The sequence below is a fragment of the Melospiza georgiana genome, chromosome 6 (assembly GCF_028018845.1).
Source record: "Melospiza georgiana isolate bMelGeo1 chromosome 6, bMelGeo1.pri, whole genome shotgun sequence".
NCBI lineage: Eukaryota > Metazoa > Chordata > Aves > Passeriformes > Passerellidae > Melospiza > Melospiza georgiana.
Window position 1 is genome coordinate 57,717,902 of NC_080435.1, and position 21,996 is coordinate 57,739,897.

The window sequence follows — 21,996 nt, forward strand, 5'->3', positions numbered from 1 at the left end:
CAGATCACCTAGAAAGATTTTTTGTTTTTTGAAAGTTGCTTGGTCAATGCCCTGGCACATCCTTCCTTCTTACTGAGCTGAATTTTGTGTCCTCCAGTACTTAACTCAGGCTGAACAGCATTTTAAGCAGGATCCCATCTGCTGGGCCAGTTTGTGTTAGTGAGGAATGGTGTTACTCTGTGTATCCAACAGAACAGCAAATTAGGGACACCTTTTCCATGCTAATCAATTAGTCACATAAGATGCTCCTGCTTTCCAAAGAAGTGCTGGAGTAGCAGCTGTGTGACTTGTTATGAAAGGTCTGTGTGTCAGCAGATTCTGCCTCTATGTTGTGCTTTTCTGCAGAGCCAGCAGCAAATCCTAATAAAACTTAATGTGAGAAAACATTGCCAGTGAGGTGATAGGTTGAGATTAACTGCACTAAGAAGAGGCAATTCCATGCTAAGTCTTTTTTAACTTCTCTGTAGAGTCACTGTTATAAACATACCAATTTAAGGGCTTCTTTCTGCTCCCGTGAAAATCAATATGAAAACTCACACTGAATTAATCTAAAAAAGAAAAAGCAGCCAGCCAGCTGCTCATCCTACACTTGGACAGCTACACTTTCTGGCTTTCCAGTAACACAAGTTCTAACAAGTATGTTAAACTCATAATTAGCCCCACACTGAGCTCTAATGACAATTCCTAAAAAAAAAAAAAAAAAAAAAAAAAAAAAAAAAAAAAAAATTTGCAATTGAGGTAAGCTCTGATGCAAGTAATTTCCTTCTCAAAGATAAATTTTATAAACAAGTGTATATAAATAAGTTTGAAACTGGAAAAAAATACCCAAAAACTTGTTCTTAACTGCATCACTGTTATTGTAACATATTCCCCCAAACATATAAAACACTTCACTTAGATTTCCTACATTAGAAGAAAATGTTGTGTTTAACACCAAATGTGTTTAACATCTTTTTGTGGTGTTTGGGTTTTTAGGTACATTTAAGTTGGGTTTAAGTTCCAGGACATTTAATGTCTCCCACTTATGTGCATCCTTCAGCTGCCAGAAAGTCTTGAGATTTTCTGGTGTACTTGAGGCACAATCCCCAAGCTCTCAGAGGTTTCCCTGTAACATAAAATGTGGTGAACACAGTGGACTTTCAGTTCTGGGGAAGGTTTTTTTTTTCTGGAGCTCCTGCTGATTTCAGCAGAGGCCCCAAAACTGGCATGATTCTCACATGGAGAAGGGTCCAGAAGAGGTGTCAGATGTGGGAATAACCTGTAGCACCTCTGGGCAGGAAAATGAAGTGTCTTCACTTTGCCACAGGCACCTGTGATCACTGACTGACTGCTCTGTCCCCCTTCCTGCCAGTGCAGCTCCCCATGTGAGTGCTACCACCTGTGGAAGGACAAAAATATTCACCATCCAAAAAAATAAAAAAAGAGCCACGATGACAACTAGAGCCCCAGATCCCTGAGTCATAGGAGCAGGGACTCTCAGCTTGCCCTTCTTTAGCAAAGAAAATATCTTCCCTTTGGAATTCCCCAAAAAGCCTGGTCAGAGCACAGCCTATGAAGCAATTCCTGTCTTGGAGTCTGCAGGAAGCCTGAAAAACAGCTCTGATGCAGAAAATGGCTCCATTCTCCAGCAGGGTGCTTGCTCTCCTCTCATCTCCCACCTCTGGCCACGGCTCCAAAGAGTGGGGGTTATTTGCTGCTGCTCCTTTCACACTCCCCCAGTCCCCCTCTGATGGGATTGTGACCTTTGGGGTGCAATGGGGGGTGTCATGCTCTTTGGGGCTTCTATCAGTCTTAATCCAGGCTATTATCTACTCCTGCCTGAAAAATATCCCTTTCTGCTACCAGGGTAGCATTTATTTCTGAGTTTCCTGCCCCTGTGGTGCCAAGGATTTCTTGCTGGTTCAAGTAGTCCAAAGATTCCCCAAAACATGGAACTTTGGAGTCAGGAGCAGGTTTTTTTAAAGTCTATTGCAAACTGTACCCAGGAAGGACCTGTGAGCCTGTGCAGTCCTTGCTTCTGTCGTGGATTTCCTCAGAGCATGCCTGCAAGGATGATTTTGGGGTAAAAATCCAGGATTAGTCAAAAAGGTCAAGAGAAGCAGAATGAGATTCTGTGACATGTTCTTAGATGGACACTACTTTAAATGCAAAATGGTTCTTCTAAGACAAACCAGTGGATTGTTTTCAATTCTTAATCTTTTCTGTGATGATTCAGCTATTGGCAAAAATAAGTTGAAGAGTATGATGTTGAAGCATTGTTATCCCATTTTTCCATGATTGTTATTTAATATATTACCTGTTCGGGATAAAAATATTTTCCCCTTAAGAAAAACCAACAAAAGCAACACCCCCTCACCCTCCAAAAACCCCCAAACCCCCCACCAAAAACAAAACTAAAAAACCCCAACCCCCCCACAAAACAAAACAAAAAAGACAAAAAATACAACAAACAAACAAACAAAAACAACAACAACACAAACCTAAAAACCTCCTCCAACACAACTGCAAGAAGAAAAGACCATAAGTCTATTTTTCTTGGTCCTCTGTAATTAATGCAGTGATTTATCTCTGTAAAGCCTGCCAATAAATTATTGGTTGCTATCAACTTATTTCTCAGGATGAATCCCTGGGAGAGGAAGTTGCCATGGGCTCATCAGAGCCCCCAGTGATTAATGTGGGTGCTGATTTTTGCTGTCCTTATGATGGAAGAACATTTCCTGCCCTTATTCCACATACATTTTGGACTACTGAACACCAACCATTTATTTTTCACATCTGACTCTGACTGTGATTTACTTGTCCCAAAAATTGCTTCCTGGGCATCTTCAAGCTGCCATCCTATGGCACTGTGGTCATCCTGGGACTTTAGGTTAAATCAGAGGACTCTTCTCTCCTTTCCAAACAGGAGTTTGAGATTTCCACCTCTTCTCTCCCGAAAGGTCCTGAAGACACGAAAACTTTCACTCTTATCACTGTATGCTTCCTTAGCCACAAATGTGCTGCAGCATGTGTCAGGATTTCCTTTCAGGGTTAGAATTATGAGATCTCTACCCTTAAAAATGAGGGACTCCCTTCCTTCCAGGGAGAAAGTACAGAGGAGCCGTGGTTTGGGCCTTGCAGCACCTGCCTGATGCTGTGATAATGGACTTTGAAAGTTCTGATGCTGTTCAATTCTAGGTGTTATTTTAGGTCATTTCAGAAGCTTTAATGGCTCCCTGTGTCTGCACAGCTGGACTCATGATAACTGAAGCACAGACCTTGCAGGTGAAGGAATATGAAAAACAACATTAATAAAATGATAATGTGTTAAAGGCTCTTTCCCCAGGTGTCTGATTCTGGCTAAAGAAAAAGCTGCAGAAAAGGAAAATTGGGTTTCCAAGCACCCCAAAGGGAGGCAATGGCCATATAATGGCTGGGTTGCTTCTGCCCTTATGTTTGTGCATTGCAACAGAGTCTTCAGTTTCATTCCTCACAATATTTCATGTATGTGCATGTATAAACTTCTGACTTGTGTGCAGCTTTGGCCTGTAATATCTTCGTGTGTGTGCCCACTATAGAAAATGAAAGCGATGAAATAATAAGGCAAGGGCTATAAAAAGTGTAATGTTAAAAGCAAGCAAGAGTTGTTACTGTTAAATCTCCTGTTAAACAGGGATCTTCCATGAAGCTGTGCAAGTCATTCAAGGCTAGGCTCTCCCATTCTTCCTCTATTTTTCATGAGCTCCTGGAGAATGCAGAGGTTGTGATTTGGAGAGTTGCTTTGCTCTCACAGCTGTAACCAAAGCCTCCAGACACTGAATGCACAAACTTCTGCTGAGCTGGGACTCCTCTGCTAAAGCATCCTGGATGTCTCAAGTTGGACACTGTAATTTCCCTGACCATTCTGACCTTAATCTCCCCATGCCCCAGTTTCCTGTCTGATCCTGGTATGACAAGGTAAAATGCAGAAGATATTCAATGGTGCCTACAAAGCACCAGCAGATTAGTGAGGAGCACCACACACACAAAAAATTAATCATGCCATCCTTGAGCACAGGTTGGCTGGGGTCCCAGGAAGGTGGCACAGGGCCATGTTGGATGAGAAGTGTAAAAGGGAGAGGCTTAGCCATTATCCTCAGTGCATCCCAGGTGCAGGACACACAGGGAGCCTTAATTCCTCCTGATTCCTGTGTGCTTGACTCAGCTGAATGCTGTTGCTTCCCTTAAGTTCTTCATTCCTTTGCTTTGCACTGCCAAAGGGACTGAGGGACAGGACATTCATAACCTCCAGGTCTAGCTGTCCAGACTTAACTTGCCCAACACAACAGAGAATAAAGAATTCTCATCGGTGCCAAATTAGAATCCGGCGAGTGCTTTAGGTCTGAGGTTTCATCAATACTTTCCATCAATTTTTATACCAAAAGCAGCGAGTTTTGTCAAGTTTTTATTGATTTCCTGTCTGCCAAAGTGCTTTTTCAAATTTGTAATGGGGTAAGAAGAAAAACCCCACAAAACAGGGAAGGAAAGAAACAGCAACTTTTTATTTTTAGGAAAGAAACAGCAATTTATTTCCTCCCCCTCTGTATTTTTTGTCACCTAAGTATTTTTCTGGTATTATCAGCGCTGCTATGAGCAGAGGTATTTCCTTCTTTTTGAAGGCTACTGTCTGAAGGCAATGCAGAAATGCAGATCTGATGCCATCCCCTCAGCAACCTTCAGACTCAGATTCCACCTTTATGGTGAGCAGGATGGTGGGCTCAGAGATGCTGCTTTGCTTCCTGCAGATTTCTGAGAAACCTCTCCACAGTTCTTGGGTAATGTTTCTGGAGTCAGTAAAAAAATCCTCATGCCTTATGGTCCTCCCTACTGAGGAGAAAAAACTGCAGTATGAGCTCCCCTGTTGTCCCACCCCAGTGTCTGACAACAGATGTTCTTCTTCACTCATGGAGTAAGATTTATTGTCTAATGCCTCTTAGGAGAAAAGTCTCTTCTGTCACATCCTTTGGTGTAGATGTTTTTGCCTTTAAGGAGAAAACTCTACCTGCTTTTCCACCATTAAATGTTAAGGATTAAATGTTAAAATGAAGGATGTTAAATCCTTCAAATGTCTGTCTCTAGCATTTGTTTCCCACTTGAGCTGTTGTTACAGGAATACATGCAGCTCATTGGAAAGCAAATAGTGCTAATTTGGAGTTCATATGCACAAATCACATTGTTTATAACCAAAGCCCACGTTCATCTTGATGGTGGTTTTTAGAATGGGAAATCTTCTGTGTGCCTGTGTGCACCTGGGCTAGCATTCAGCTCTGAGCCTTGCCAAGGGTATCCCATGACTCAGCTCTGCTCTGAACATTTTTAGCCCTACACGGGTGAGTCTCACTGGGTCCCCAGGGCAGTCCCAGGGAACCTGACTCACCTTGTTACACGCAGCACTGAGAGCAAAGGGGATGTGGAGCTGTTCAGCAGCTGGGATGTGCCAATGACTCAGGCTGTTCCATTGGATCAGTGCCTGACCTGTTTATGCTGCTCTGTCTCCCTCCTCTCCTAGGAGCCCTGGGAGCGATGATTCTTCAATTCATAAATTCACAGAAGACACATTTAAAGCTCTGTGCTGTGAATAAGAACCAGTTCTGAAATGTTTAATAGTCCCTGAAGGAAAATAACCCTCTCCTGTAGGTTTAGATTCCAAGGGTCAGCTCTTCACCACGTGCAGCTGAACTTCACAGTGTGTACTGTCTCCCCTTGCTGTGGGAGCTCGGTGCTCGCCCACTGCTGGGGGATTTGGGGGATTGTGCCTTTTGTAGAAATACCAGAAAAGAAGGAAGTCACCCTGAGCAGCTGCTTCAAATTTCAGAAGAAAGGAAATGGTGGAGCAGAAGAGGAAGGAATCGTGACTACTTTTACTCTGGTACAGTGATGAGCTCATTCCCTTTCTACCTTTTTCCTTTTAGGAAAGGAAAACTCGTTTCTTCCCTTTAAGAAACAAAGTTTGCAAGCCATGAAGAAAGAAGAACTAGGAATGCTCTGATCATCCATCAGGAATGTTGTTACATTTAGCTTAGGCTACTTTTCTTTTTTCTTTTTAATGTTTTAACAATTAATTAATTCCTTAAAATTGAAACTGTTTTGACTTATCTATTCTGGAAAAAAAAAAGGCATTTTGAATCACAGTGGGTCTTCTGCTGCACTTGAGAACAGCAGGTTGAGACTGGGGTATTTTTGATGTAGAAAGAAGCTGCCTAGTTGTCTTTTTCCTACTTACAATGACCTCAAACCTTTCTGACAGTTTCCTGCCTGGTGGTTCGATGCTGTTTCAAAGCACAATTCGAAGATTCCCAAAAGAAGACAAGAGTCTCTTTGCAGTTCCCAGTTTGCTTTCTTTGTCAGACTCTTCTTTTCAAGGTTATCTTTAGCCTCGTCCAGCATTCCAGGAAAAGAAGGAAGTGTCCTCTGGAGTTTTTTGCACCCTTGGCATAGAAACATCGCACCACGTCTTGCCATTTCTCTCTGACATCTGTGACATTTAAAGATATGTTTTTGGAGCTTGCCCCTCTCCATAACCTATTGTTTAATTAGTGCCACTGGAAATACAACAAGAGAACTTAAAAACGAGGGATCTGAAGTTGAGGAGATGGAGCAGGGGGGATGGAGTGACTCTTGGGCATGATGAAAAGTTTAGGGGAAAGGGTGAACAAGAAGGGGTCTGATGAAAAGGGGTGTGGGAGGACAAGTAGCAAGTCTAGGCTTCAAAATGAAGTTGGGAAATGAGTAGAAAAATTCAGATTGGTTGGGAGGGAGGGAACTGGGGAGGAAGAGGCCATGGCAACACTGTCCAGACAGATCAGTCACACAGTATTTGCCTGTGCACGGCTGGGCTAGGTGACCTACGGCTCACTTGAAACAAACAAAGGTGTTGCCCTCCACCGTCCAATTACTGGAAGAAAAATTCCCCTGCACCTCGGGGCAGTGCTCAGCAGGAGCATCTTTTAAACCACACCACTCTAAGGAAAGCCCTGAAGATGCCAGACCTGGGAGGAAAACAGGAATGTTTGACAAATCGGGTCTGGTTCACACCTCAAACTTGTTTTCTGTCAGCACTCCCAATTGAGCTGCTCCTGATTTGCATTCGTTTAAATGAAAGGAAAACCAGACAATTTCCAGGAACAGCAGCAGTGGCACCCAGGAAAGTGCTGCTCCAGCAGCAGCTCCTGGTGTGGCAGAGATTTTAAACTTGAAGCCGTGGAGTGCAGGTGACCTCAGTGTGCCTCGCTGGACCAAGACTCAAGCACAGGAAGGAGCAGGTGTTGCAAGCAGAATGAAAAGATAAATAAATTGATTTTTCCACAGTGGAATGATATCCTCTGGGAGATGCACTGCTGCTTGTGCCAAGCAGGGCAGGAGCGTGCAGCACAGCGGGATGTGCTCTGCAGAGTGTGCTCCTGCTCTGAACAAACACTGATTTTCCATGTCTTAGTTCCTTCTACCATCCTTGCCTGTCTGCAGCAGCATGCTAAATTAGCAGAGGCAGAAGCAGTAGGTCGAGAAATTCCTTCCAGGATTTTACTGTCCATAGCTTTAAAAAATGCGGTCCTAGTCAGGAAAGGGCTGGAGGGAGGAGGGCGGCTGGGTCAGGAACAGGGCAGAGCGTACTCGGGAGCTCGGGTGTGGCGGCTCCGGCACTGACTCACCTGCTCCTCTGGGGCTCCGGCGCGGCAGAGCCTGCTCCCTGAATGCGAGGAGAAAAGAGAAAATACGAGGAGAGAAACCCCAAATCCGCCTCCTGTTTCCTCGCACGGAGAGGGGGGAATCCTCCAAGAAATATCTTGATGCCTTCAGGCAAGGCTAGTGGCATTTAACACGTTTCGTTGCACTTTGCGTTTATCTTTTGCGGGCAAAGCGCGGCCGCCTTCCCGTGTGCCTCACAAGCACTCCCGAGGGTTTTCCCTCGAACCCAACCGCTGGCGGGGGGAAAAAAACAACAAAAAACCAACCCTACACAAGCCAAAGAACAACCACAAACAGAACAATGTCTAGATGCAAAACCTGAGTTTCGCTCAGGGCAGAACTTCGCAGGGGACCAGCGAAGGCGGGGCGGGGGGGATGCTCGGGGGATGCTCGCGGACTCCGCGCGGTGCCTCCCGCATCCTCCCCATCCCGGGGCGTCCATCCCCATCCCCATCGCCATGCCCATGCCCTGCCGTGTCCCCCCCGCATCCCCCCCATCCCCGGGCGTCCCCCGGGCCGGCGGGGCGGGCGCGCAGGCGCAGGGGGGGCGGGCGCGGCGCTGGGAGCGCGGAGCGCGGCGCGGCCCCAGACCGCGCTGCAGCCGCCGCGGGGGCGCCACTACCATGAGCGGCCGCGGCCGCCCCTGCGCGACTCACGGGCACCGGGCGCTGCCGCCGCCGCCGCCGCCGCCGCCGCCGGCCCCCCCCCGCCGCCGCCGCCGCCGCCGCTGCCGCCGCGCACCCCCGGCCCCCGAGCCCGGCGCTGCAGGATGCCGGGGGGCAAGAGAGGGCTGGTGGCACCGCAGAACACCTTCCTGGAGAACATCGTCCGGCGCTCCAGCGGTGAGAGATACCCCCGTCATGCATCCATCCGTCCGTCCGTCCGTCCGTCCATCCCTCGGTCCCTCCGGCGTTGCCGCGCCGGTGGGTCCGTGCCAAAGCGGTGCCTTCAAGGAACGCGATCCGCTCATCCCCTCTCGAGCATCCCCTCGCGGTCCTTGCCCTGTCTCCCCGCACTTCTCACATCGCAGTCGCTACTGCCAATTCCAACCTTCTTCTCTTTTATGATTATCTATTTATCCTCTTCGCTCATCCGGTCTTTAAATTTTTAAATATTTTTTTTTCTTTATCTTTAGTTTTGTAATAATTAGGACTTGCAACTGTTTCCGTTCAGGGGGTTCAAAGTTTTTTTGCGATTCTGTGGCACTTTAAAGTCTGTGGCGAAGGTGCCGGGAAAGCGGTGAGGGAGTGCCTGTGGTTTGGATGATGGCAATCCTGTGGCTGAGCAAATGGGTTAAGAACTGTCTGCACTTGGTCATTTACGGCTCCTCTGTTAGGTGAATATTTACAGGGCTGGTTCAGGACTGTGGCACCCAGTTATTCCTTGCTGCCGGAGTTAATTTCACCCTTTCTATTGCGAAGTGGTGATCAAGAGCACTGTACACAGCTCCATTAAAGTTACGATGTGTTTGCAGCTATTTGGGTGTGCTGGTGTAGATACTGCTTTAGGCAAGTCCTGTGCTGGTTATATTAATTTTTTAATGTAGTTTTTGCACTGGCACAGAGCTACTGAGACATAGGAGTGTTCGCACAAATGTAGGAGAGCTCAGCTTTGGGTTTTGCTAGAAGATAACTCCTTGGTCAGCCCAGGTTTAGGGTGATGCTGCCAGGGGGAAACATTGCTGTGCCAGCGTACACCTGGGCTCAGGAGTGGGAAAGGTGAGCAGAGCAGAGCGTAGAGAAGAATTACTGCATTTAGCATTAATCAAGACACCAATGGGTTGTGAAATTATGCTGAAAAATGTTCCATTCCAGCTTTCCCTATTGCACAGTGCTGGATGTACCTCTCAGTCACACCAGTGTGGTCTGGTGTGCTGGCTTGGAGTGGATTTGGACAGCAGGTAGTGAACTGGTGATTCATGGATTTTCCTCATGAGCAGGAGTGGGATGAGGAGTTGGAATTTGTTTTAAAATGTTGTGTGTTAAAATGCCAGCTTGGTATTGAGCTGGTTTAGGGGGGCTTCCTCCCTGTTGTGTTGCCTCTGTCAGTTCTGTGGTCGGCAGCTGACTCCCTGTCAAGCCCTGTAGCTGCCCGATCTCCAAGAGCTGCTTTCCCACAATAGTGTAGTTATTTCCCAGAATATTAAATTCAGGCTTAATTAATAGGCATTTATATAGCACTTTCCCTCTGACAATTTCAAAGTGTTGGGTGGAATTTAATTACACTTCACGGCTCCTTGTGGAAGAGGACATACAGAGGTTTTCTCAACCTGTTCATCAGATTGTGGTGTGAATGGGGGCTTGGGGCATAACAGCTGATTTCCCTAGGTCAGGCAGCATGTCAGTGGCTGGGCTGGGAGCATGGTTTGGGAATGCCATGGTTTTGTATCGTGCTCTAATTAAATCCCACATCCTCCCTGGTGAAAGCTCAGTAAAGCTTTGAGACATCAAAAATTGGAAAAGCTCAGAAGGCTTTTCAACATTATACTTTAAAAGCATGTATCCCCTCCAGTTTTTAACCTGGTTTAATTTAGGAGCATAAATCATGCTGATCTGGTCATTCATTCTGCTTTTTCTGTGCCACTGATGATGTCGAAGCATGGTGTTCACTAGAGAGGTAAATCTTCTCTGTTGGACACAAAGAGGAAAGTAGATTGGGAATTTGTATTTAACTCATGTAAATTGTCGGTGTTGTGAGCTGAAACATGATTTAGTTCTTATTTTTGTCATTCAGGACATAGCCTTATTTATCCTTTATAGAAATAGTAATTTTCTTTGGATTCAGTACTGTTTAATCCAAACTTAATAGTATACAGTGGAGCAAATCTGGTTCAAGTATCTCCTGCCAGTGCTTGAAGAAGACAAGGATTTGGTCTGCTGCGTTTGTTTTAAGACTTGGATTCACCAAGTTCCAAGGGATTTTTCCTTGACAATTTGAGGAATGGGATGAAGGAAAGACTGATGATTGTTTTTTAAAATACATCTTCAGCATTCCCCCAAAAGCGTTTCTGTCACCGTTCCTGTTTCAGGAACATTCTCTTTTGAGATTTGTCACATTTATACAATCTCATTGCACTTCTTGATCATAAATCTTTTCTTAACAACCAAGAGAAGGTTTGTAGGCACAGGTAATAATTTCTATTAGGCTATGGGTAGTGCTGGAAAAAATCAGGCAGGTATTTCAGCAGATAGGCTCTTCTTCAGGTGAAATAGAAGCAATGGCTTCAAAATGAAGTGTTGATGGAGACAAATTACTCAGAGTTACCAGAGATGGATCCTAATAACAAAATTTATAGACAGAATTGTAATAATTTTAAAATGTGAAAAGTCAGGACTGGGAGCGGGTGTAGCGGGAACACGGTGTGCAGGCTTGGTGTGGTGTCTAGCCTGGTGTTAAAAGCAATCATATATTAAATTTTCAGCATTATTTGGGCAGTTTCTCTTTAGGAATGTCGTGAACCCTTCCTTTTTACCTCATATTTGGCTGCTCACCAGGTTAAAATTTTGGGAGAAGCCCTTGCAGTGTGCAGCCAAGAGCAAAGCACCAAGGAGCTGAGGAGAAAGGAACGGGGTGGCTGTGACCAGGGTGGATGTGAAACAGTGACCAAGGCTCTTTGCCCTCTCTCTTGGAGAGTGGGAGAGCTAGGCTGCCCTGCTGGATGCCCTGCTGGATGCCCCTCTCCATGCCAGGGTGTTTGGGAAGGATGGAGCTGCTGTCAGAGCGATGGAGAGGTCCCACCATGTTCCCCTGAGGGAACAACATCTCCTTTGGAGACAACTTGACACCTTGGAGCTTGTGAAGTGTTTTAGGTCAGCATTGAAGGTTGGTTTATGGGCAGCATCACAAGCTGCAGGTCCTTCCCAAAGCATGGGGGGTGCATGGCAGCCTCTGCTCTGCAGGGTCTTTGCCCTCACCACATCTGAGCTCCACTTAAGGAGAGCCAAAGCCCACATGGAGAGCCCTCTGTCCTTAGGGCTGCTGTGCCTGGTGAAAGGGACAAGCAGACCTGTCTTCAGGGTAATCTCAGTGCACTCCCTGCAATCTTTGTTTTTTTTTTTTTCCTTTTTTCCTTTAAAGCACAGTGAAAATGCACTGAGGCTTATCTGAGGCTCACCAAGATTGATGCGATCTCGCTCCAGCCTTGGCTGTGCCCTAGATCTGAAGAGCACCAGTGTTTTGCTGAGCTGAAAGGTGTTTTGTGAGAGCACTGGGCTAAATCACATTAAGGTGACTGCCTTTTACTGCCATTAGTATTTGGGATGTTTAATAAGGACCATGCTAAGGGCAATGTTCTCTCCCAAGATGTTCTCAGCAGGCTGTGCCTGTTATTACTGATATTGTTGTTCACTTCTTCAGTGCATTCAGAGCTCTGAGTGATACTCACCCGTGCTCAGCACTGTGCAAATGCAGAGGGTACAGAATTGGGCAAGTCCCTAGATCAGGGCTGGGATTTATGGACCTGTCCCATGGGCACAGTCATCCAGTGAGTTGAGACATTTAAATTTTGTCTTGCTTTCACAAATTCTATCAGCAGAAAAATTAAGTATATGTTAATGGTATAATTTGCTTTTATGGTAGAGTGTGAATTTGTGGAAAGGGTGTCTGGGACTTGGCAGCAAGATGCAGTAAAGACTGCTAACAGTTTGGAAGAGGGGATGAATTTAGTGAAAAACTATATAATCTTATCTATATGATAACATTCATCATTATTGAATATTGTTTCTGTTGCAATAACTCTTAGAAGCTTCCTCATGAAAATGGGTCTTTCACAAATGCATTTTGACACTGGGATGAAATATTGGCTCTCTAAGGCTTACATGGGAATTTCAGCATGAGTTTTAATGAAGCTAGCATTTTATTCCTGGCCTTTTTCAGCTTTATGCTGTGTTCCTAAAAAGCAATTGCTTCACACAGACCTTTATGCCCTGCTGGGTCCCTGTGACTGGTGGGTGGAAGGATCAGCTCTGTTCACAGGTGATTTTTGTCAAGGCAGGTTACCTGGAACGGAGGGAAAAACAAGTGTCACATTTGTAGCAATAAGGCACCTTTTAAATTATTATTCCAGTGGTATTACAGATAAAATAAGTGTCTCTTGTCTCTTCTGTTCTTACTAGCTGTGTAGGGTTCCTGTCTTCCAGGCAGGGATGTGGGGTGTGGTGCATGTGGGCTTCTCTCCCCTATATTAAACCAAGCTGCATTTTCATCTGGCTCCAATTAAATCACACATGCTGCCCAGAGAAAGTTCTTTAAAGCAAAGTACTTCGAGTTTAGTGGATGTCTGTCACTTGGGATCCTCAGAGAAAAATGCAGGGCTCAGCAGTTCCCTAAATCCCTGCATGAAAGCAGGATGCACCGTGGGGTGAAAGTTTCCATCCTCCAGTTCAGCTCAGGAGTTGAAGGGATTACCAAGGTGCTCATGTCATTGGGTTTTCTTTGGCATTGGAAGGCACAAGGCTCCTTCTGCAGTTTCAGTGACTGCAGGGAGCTTGCTGACACATGAATCAATGCAAAGTGGATTTTTACATTGACAAGCATTCCTAGATGACATATGTGAGGGGTTTGCAATTGCAGACACCCTGTTTTCCTTGCTTTTCAAGTGGGCTCGCTGAGCACAGGCAGATTAAGCATCTCTGTTTGCTGCTGCTGAAATTGGGGGAGTTCTGCATGGCTAAAGTGTTTATTTTTACTTTAAAAAATAGTTATGGAAGCTCTGTGCCATTTTACTAATTTAGAAACTTAAAGAATGCCATGTTAGTGAAAGGAAAAGCTAGATTTTCTTGAGATATGATCAGCTGCTTTGTGGTTTTATTTCTAATTGTGGCTCTGCCCTTCCTTCCTTCCTTCCTTCCTTCCTTCCTTCCTTCCTTCCTTCCTTCCTTCCTTCCTTCCTTCCTTCCTTCCTTCCTTCCTTCCTTCCTTCCTTCCTTCCTTCCTTCCTTCCTTCCTTCCTTCCTTCCTTCCTTCCTTCCTTCCTTCCTTCCTTCCTTCCTTCCTTCCTTCCTTCCTTCCTTCCTTCCTTCCTTCCTTCCTTCCTTCCTTCCTTCCTTCCCTTTATTTAATTTTCTTATTTTTGTAATTATTCTTTCTTATTTTTGTATTTTTTTCTTTTATTTTTTCTTTCATTCTGTACTCGGTGGGAGATGTTTCCATCCTCTCTTTTGGGGGAAGTTTGAGAGCTGCTGAGCACTTGCCACAAGAGGTCACTGCAAGAGTTGCTGCATTCCCAGGTTAATGTTGAAACCTGTGAGAAGGAAAATAATTAAATTGATTTTTTTTTTTTTTGAGGAAACATTTGAGTTTTCTTGTTGCAGTCGGAAGGAGTTTGCAGCCAAAGAATAATGTCAGGAAGTGGAAATACATTTAATTAGCCTGTTTTACAGGGTGATGTCTGGTGGTGAACTGGGATTTTAACTCATTCTCTTGGATAGCTGAAGGAAATAGGATTTTCTGATTTGATAACATTAAATAATAGAAGATTTTGGAGTTGGTACTCTAATAATCTGCTTTTCAGATACATAAAAGGACAATACTTGTTTAATCAGCACACTCAGGACACTGGCTATTGGAACTGCTGAGCCCTGGCTATCCCAAGTGGCTGACTCCCCACCTGGGAGGGGTTTTAGGATCAGTCCTGTGGAAAGCTTTGCTCCAGCCCCTGGCACAGAGAGGAGACACAGGGGGTGCAGCTGATTTTCTGCCCAAACAGGTTTTTTTGAGAAGCAGCCAGGCTCTGTGGAACTGCATCCAGGACTGGCTCAGTGTTTGCAAGAGGAGCCCTGTGTCTGAGGAGCTCCTGGTACCACAATTTCCTCCTCTGGGAATGTGAAAGCAGCACTTTCATTTGTGTAAAGCTGGAAGTCTGGATTCTGCTTCTCCCTGAGGGTGCCTGTGTGCCTTGAGTGAGAGCTGCAGCGTGCTCCAGTTTGAATTTAGTCCCAGTACATCTATGTTGTGTTCTGCATAATTTTAATAGAGAGCGGATTCAGCAGAGGCATTTAGATGATAACTGGGATAGGTGAGGGTCAGTTTAATTCTAGGATAAATGGATGTGTGGGGGAGAAACTGTGATCAGAACTGTATGAAATGTCAAATTTTCAGGTAATTCATAGAGATGCTCTCGTGTCCTTACTGCCTCAGAGCTCTTCCTGGGGTCAGTGATGTGCCACAGGAAAGGCAGGGGCTGTTTGTGGGCTTCCCTTCACATTCCAAATGACTGCAGTTCATCTTCTGACTTTCGAGGAGGTAAATTTCAGGCAGGCTCTAATTTTTCTTCTTGAGCTCGCTTGCTAAATTGCTGAAAGCTGCTGTGTTCCCAGCTGAGTGGCTTACATGGGGATTTAATATTTCAGCCAGGGCTGGGTTATTCATCTTCTCTTTTATTTGAGGAGCACGTTTTTGAGGCAGGAAGTGGATAATTTCAGCCCAGTCAGTGTGATCACACCTTGCTTTGGCTTTAGCCCTCTGCATCTTCATAATGTGAGCATTAAATAAAGACAACACTGGCATTGAAAGGTGACGTAAAGAGTCAGTCCTTTGAGAGGTTTTTTTGGTTTTTTTCAGGCAAGCAACACTTAATGTACTGGGTAAATTGGGTGACAGTGATGTTTTGCATGCTTTAAAGACACTGGGGAAATTACAGTGCTGTTAGAAAACAGCACTGTGGTTTTACAGACAGGAGTACAAAGTGCTGGTGGAGGTTTGTGCTTCAAGAGCAGAGGTTTGTCTGCAGCCAGCCCCAGAGCTGGAGGGGCGTTGGTGCCTGTTTAGGCAGATTTCAGAGGGCTGTGCCCTCCAAGAGGGTTTAGGATCTTCCTCTGTATTCCTTGGGGATGCAGCACCTCTGGAGCACGTGGTTGGAGTCAGCACAGACAACACCAGGGATTGTCAGGGCCAGGACTCGCTCAGGAAAGCTAAGAAAACTGAAAAAGAGACCTTTTTTATTACATCCCTCCTGAGACACCCTTTACAAGATGCTCTTAACAAATCTGTAGCAATTTGCTGACCCTGTGTAGATTTGAGGAGAATCAACTGACTGTAGTTGAAGTGGTTTGGGGCTTTTATATCAGCAAAAAAAGGCAAATTCCAGATGTTTCTCAGCCCCCATGAGGTCTGAGCTGCCTTTGCTGTGCACTGGAAGGGTGGCAGTTCTGAAGGACAGCTCTGTGTAAAGTTGACAGCGGTAGGAATTTGCTCCTAGATGAAAATGCTGCTGCTTTTTGTTATTATAATAATTATTGTTGTTTGTGTTCTGCTACTACTTTATTTTCTTTAGAACGTCTTTTCAGTGGTGACCTTTCTAAAAGAGGTCAGTTGCCAGTTTCCTTGAGAAGAAAGGGAAATCTCAAAAATGGTGATTTAAACAATTTTGGTTGCAAGTGGTACCCAAGCGTTCTTGAGAAAAGATGATTAGAGACAACGTTTCTCACTTGGTTAAGCATATCTCCTGGAATGATTTAGCTGTTCTTGCTCTCCTGTCATTACATAACAGGAATTTTACACCGCTTTAGGCATTTTGTTAGTTAAAAAAATTGCTCGCACGCTGTGGTCTTTTTATTTTGTTTTAATAACAAACACAAGGCTCAGCACCGTGTTGAGTGCCAGCTACTGCAAGACAGAGTAAGATTAAAAGCTTGCTGCTCTACAGCATAGGCTGCCTTTAAACAAAAGAGCCTTTTTTTACAAAATAAAATCGTGGCAACAGCAAATGCAGTGCCTTTTAAAAAATTGTTTTTCTCAATTGTGTTTTCCAACGTGAAGTTTTGCTGACTGAATGCCTCTAATACCCCGTTTCCTTGCCATCAGCATTAAACCTTGCAAATAGGAGAGTTATGTTAGTTAATAAAAAACCTGCTGCCTTCCTGAGAGGAATCTGGCAAACTCTGAGACAGATGAATCTGCTGGCAGACCCTGCTTTCCTTACAGACAGACAGACGGGCAGACAGACAGACACTGTTGTTCAGAGGTGTCCAGCCAAGGAGCATGCACAACCTACAGAGTTGGGATTTGGGTTCCCTACAGGGCATCAGAAAGGGGAATGGGGGGAGAAGATGGTTGGTGGAGGCAATGACATCAAGACAAGCTTAGAAATAATAAAAATTGACATCAAGACAAGCTTAGAAATAATAAAAATTGGCCTTTTGTCTGTAAGGAAATGGGAAGTGGATGTGCACTTTCAGTGCATTGGAGAAATCTAAGAAGGATGAACACATCACCAGGGATTTTGGGGTGATAATCATGTGAGTTTTGAAATTAGCTGCATGTAAGTGTTTTCAGAGTATGAGACACCACACCATGGTTATCTGGATCCCAGTTTCCTGGAGTTCCTCCATGTACTGGATCAGACCACAGCCTCTCAGAGTTGCTGTCCTGCTTTCAGCAGTGACCAGTGTCTCTCTGACCAGTGGGGAAGCCCCAGCTTCTGTAGAAAAATATTTGTGAGATTGGAAAGCTTCACAGAGAGAGTTTTTCCTTTCTGGGCACAGCAGGGATATTGCACAAGTTTTGGTTTACAGCACCTTACAGATGACATCAGCTGTATTTGTGCCCTGCCATTCATACCTTTGGCTGTCCTTGGCAGTCTCTGCTGTGATCTTTCCATGAAGTTGTGACATAATTAAAGTAAATTCTTGTGTTCTGGTGTAGGTGTAGTGGCTGGATTCAGTGATGCCCAGTTATAAGTAACTAATCTCTCTTAAGAAACACTTTTTATTGAGAATAACACCAACAGAACATATTCTCTCAAAAGACTTGCTTGCAGAATGTAGTTCTTGTCTATTGGATCTGACAGGAATATGGCTGTGGAGATCCCAGTGCTGGTGCCATGCCCACCACCCTGCCATTTCCAGACATTTTGTTGGCTCCTTTTTCTTCTGAAGAGGGTCTAAAACACCTCTTTTATCTGTCAAAGACTTGAGCGGGGAAGGAGAGGTTGCCTCTCCCATGAAGGGAGTCTGAACACCTCAATTTTTGGCTGTCCTGTGGCAAATGGAGATGGAGATAAAATGAGTTTTTTTCCAGCCTTTGTCTCTTACACCTGGTTCAGGCAGCCAGCTGGAAATTGGACAGAGTGGAATTTGCCATAGACTTGTGGAAATAATGATCAAAGACACAACTGTGATGACCTTTCTTAGCCAGGAAATCATGAATCTGAACTGTGGGAATATGAATGTCAGGCATGTGGGATTTAGTCCAGAACTGGCTGTGGATTCATTCTCACTGGAGGGAACTGCAGAAATGGACTTTCAATAAATAATTAGTGGTAAAAACATAATTTTATAAAATTATGGTCAAAACCAGAGAGGTTCTCTCAAAACCTGTCATCTAGTACACAGGTTGGATTTTTACAGCTGGGTATGGACTGGCTCATGTAAAATTAAATCTGCATGGAGTTATGATTTGTAACTGCAGAAATAGGGGAGAATGAATTGTGTCTTGGTTGAAGAAAATAATGACTCGTGGTAAAATATAAGGTGGGTTAAATACAGAGGGTTCTGTGAATACTGAGATTTGGGTTCACAATAAAACCAAAGGGTCAGACACTGACCTGTTCTTCCTTCAGTTTTATCAGGTTGCTCAGTGAGCAGCAGCATTAATGAAACGTAGATTCCTGTGGATTTGTGCCTGCACTTGGATTTATTGGTCTCTAACAAGAGGCAAAGATTGATTTAAGATTTTTCTTTGACTGGAATTGCACACACACACACACACACACACACACACACACACAGATATTGGTAATGGAGCTGGCAGTGCTGAATTTGCAATTGGGCTCAATAATCTTGGAGGTCTTTCCAAACCTAAAAGATTCTATGATTCATATTCCTGTGCTGAGCATGGATGTATGAGTTTTGCTTGCTTAGGAGAGAAGGGTAAAAAAAAGAAGTCAATTAAGTAAAGGAAAATTCCAGGGGGCAAAAAAACCACTATCTAAAATCTGGTCAAATTTCTAATATGAATATTATGGATCTGATCTAACCTTAAAAATTAAAAATACTAATATCTACCAAGATGTTTCTTTTTTACCTCAAATTTTAAAAGAAAAACCCACAACAATTTGTCAATAGCTTGGCTTTACGTTTTTTCCCTCTCAAGTTTCTTGTGGATTTGATCAATTCGTTGAATGCCTTATCAAATATTTTGAGACCCTCGGGTGGGAAGAAGTATAAAATCCATAGAAAACAACCATTAAATGCTATTTATCTGGCTGCAGCACATATCTTCTGCTGTGTGCTCTGTGTCCTGAAACAGGGATGTGGTGGGAACACCCAATTGAGCTCATGTCTGAGGCTGGGGAGGCTTTGCAGGAGGGTTGTCTGCTCTTGGACTGTGACCCTTTGGGGAGCTCAGGGATGAGCAGAGCACCCCTGAGTGCATCATCCCCAGGCTGTGCCCTTTGTGTCAAGGTGTATTGTTGGAACCCTGAACATCCCTCTGGCTGTCCTGAGCAGCCCAGACCCTGCCAGGGGGCTCAGAGACCCTGGCACAGAGCCCAGGGTGCCCCTGTGGTTTTGATTATGACCCATGGGGCAAGTTACCCACCTTAGATGAAGATCTGCAAGCCACAGCAGCTTAAGTAGAATGATAGTGAATTTATCATGAGGTGAAAAAGTAGATTTTGGGTTTTTAGAATGGGGGTTCAGGGAGCAAGACTGAGGGATCTGGACATGTCCAGCCTTCCTCCTTCTTCTTCTTGGCCTCCATCTTCTGCTGTGATGTTGGCACTTTTAGATTGGTTTAGAGTAGAAGGTCATTGTCTAACACAGGTGATGGGTATTGGAAAGTAATTGTAAACATTGTACATGTAGTTTTTAGTATAAAGACATAACACTGCCCTGGGGGCAGGCACAGTACCTGGAACTGTCCTGCTGGATGGACCTCGGCTGGACAGGAGAAAGAATTTTATAGATAAGGAACAAAAACAACCTTTAGACTGAGAAATGAAGAGCTCTGACTCCTCCTTCAAGTGCCAGGGTGGGAAAAGAGACTTTCTAACTTTTCTCAGGATCACTCTGACCAGCGAGAGATCCCAGGAGTGTGTGAGCAGAATTTCAGCCAGAGATGGTTCTGTAAAGACAATCTTCCCAAATTTAACCTGCAGCCTTGGGTTGTGTCCCTGTGGGATGGGAAATTGAGAATTGCTGATGCTCCCAGCACCTCCAGCTTCTGGAGTGTGGTGGTGATGGGGTGGCAGCCATGGGGACAGCCCGGGTTTGGGGGGCTGGGGGTGTCTCCCCTTTTCCAAACTGGAGGTGCTGCCTGATGACAAAAGGAAAAAAGCCTTGCAACACTGCTGAAGTAGTAAGATAAAAAGCAACTCTTTAATGAAAGCTGCGAAATACGGTGCACAAATATGGCTCTGTGCACACGTGAAAAATTATTTTCCCAATTTTTTCAAGGTTAATTAATTAATTAATGTATCTGGCCAGTACAGCCAATAGGAAATCAGTTACCCCAGTAAACCACCCTTGGGCCACCCTTTGGAGTTGCTCCCGGGGCTTCTTTGCCCTATTTTCTTGTTACATCTTTTAAGTTCTGGTGGAAAATAAAATGTACTTATGAGAAATTCTCTCCTTAAGTATAAGATTAAACAGAATTTCAAGAATGTGATAGAAAAAGGGTAGCTTATTATGAGAAAGGGCAAGAAAAGCACTAGAAGGTATACACATATTAAAAATCTACAAGGCTGAAAATATATGAAAATATTTTAAAAAATCTTTAGGCATCGATGGAGATGCTGGTGTGGGAGGAATGCCAGTACAGTGGGATGAGCTCCAGCAAACCCTTTATTCCCAGGGGTTTGAGCTGGTGGAATCCAGGGATATTTTATGTAATGCTCAGGTTTTACTCTGTGTCTTCTCCTGTTTGTAGAGAGGGCATCTTTCTGGGCAGGAAAACAAATTTTTAAAGTTGACATTTAGGCTTAAAGACTGTTTGTAATGGATCTGAATAAATGCCTTGAGTGTAAAAGTAGATTTCACAAAATCTAAACTTCTATTTCTCCCATTGGTTGGCTTTTAAATATTTTAAAATCTGCTTTTCTGTAGAAAATCCAATAATCTCCAGATTTTTTTTTTCAAAATTCATGCTTATAAAGGAAAAAGATAGAATTACTGTTTTTTAAAATACATGTTCCACATCCAATAGAATAATATTTGCAGAATGTGCAATCCAGTCACAGTTATAAACACTCTGAGTAGGGCATGTGTAGCTCATGCAAACTCAGTGTCACTTTTATGTTTAAATCAGTATGCACACCTGAGTGAATGTCTGTTGTTGCCATAACCATTCTTTGGCTATTATGAGGAAAATTTGTGAAAACATCCCTTTTTTCTCCCCCAAGAACTGCTGAAAGGAACATTTCCTGTAATTTTTATGCAGCAATGATTGTTAATAGTTATATTTTAATAGCTTTTTAGCAGCAGTGAATGGGACCATATAGTTCCATAGCTGTAGTCAAAATGAAATTGAAAACTAACAGTAAAAATAAAGAAAACATTGAAGATTACCATGGACTACAATTTAAAAACATCTGCTTTGCCCAGTGTCACCTGACACTCTCCGTCATTCCAGGGATGCTGGCTGTGTCTTGCAAAACAGAATCAGACCTGCCAGGAAGAAAAAATTCCTTCTCTCAAGCAAAAGAGTCATTATCAGCTTTGGGCACAGATACAATTCAGCATTTAAAACTCAGTTTGCATGTTAATTTAATGTTGCTTTCAAGACATGTATCAAATAAAAATAAAGCATGCTGTCTTGCCCAGATATGGTGAATAAATGAATGCTTTCTGAATTGTTAAGGAATTGGGGCTTATATTGGTGTTTTATGGTGTAGGAGGCTTCTTGCATTACCAGGAGTATTATTATTATTATACAGTTATCCTGTTTGATCACAAATTCTTTTCAGATGCCCACTTGGATTTCCCTCTGAAACGCCAAGGTAGAAATTCCTGTCACAAATAACTCTGCATCTGCTGTGTAACACAAGGAGGATTTTATTATACTTTGCCACTGACAGCAGCCCTTTCTCCCTTGTGCTTTTGTCCTTTCAGAATCCAGTTTTTTGTTGGGAAACGCCCAGATTGTGGACTGGCCCGTAGTTTACAGTAATGACGGATTTTGCAAACTCTCTGGGTACCACCGAGCTGACGTCATGCAGAAGAGCAGCACCTGCAGGTATGCACATTGCCTTTTCTGCTGCCATTTGGTGCACTGGGAAACTTCTAATCTGCTGGGAAGAATGGTGAGGGTTTGGGAGAAAGGATTGAGGTGAGAAAGGCATTGTTTTGTGGGTGT

General features: G+C 44.1%; 1 protein-coding gene across 1 annotated transcript in view; it reads left to right on the forward strand.

The window, feature by feature from the left end:
- Nucleotides 1–8,440: 8,440 nt before the first annotated feature.
- KCNH5 (potassium voltage-gated channel subfamily H member 5) overlaps nucleotides 8,441–21,996 on the forward strand; it is a 158,139-nt gene continuing 144,583 nt past the window's right edge. Inside the window, exons 1-2 of the mRNA XM_058025628.1 lie at nucleotides 8,441–8,546; nucleotides 21,753–21,876. Coding sequence (XP_057881611.1) covers nucleotides 8,474–8,546; nucleotides 21,753–21,876 — 197 coding nt within the window. The 5' untranslated portion in view covers nucleotides 8,441–8,473. The remainder of the gene's footprint in view (nucleotides 8,547–21,752; nucleotides 21,877–21,996) is intronic.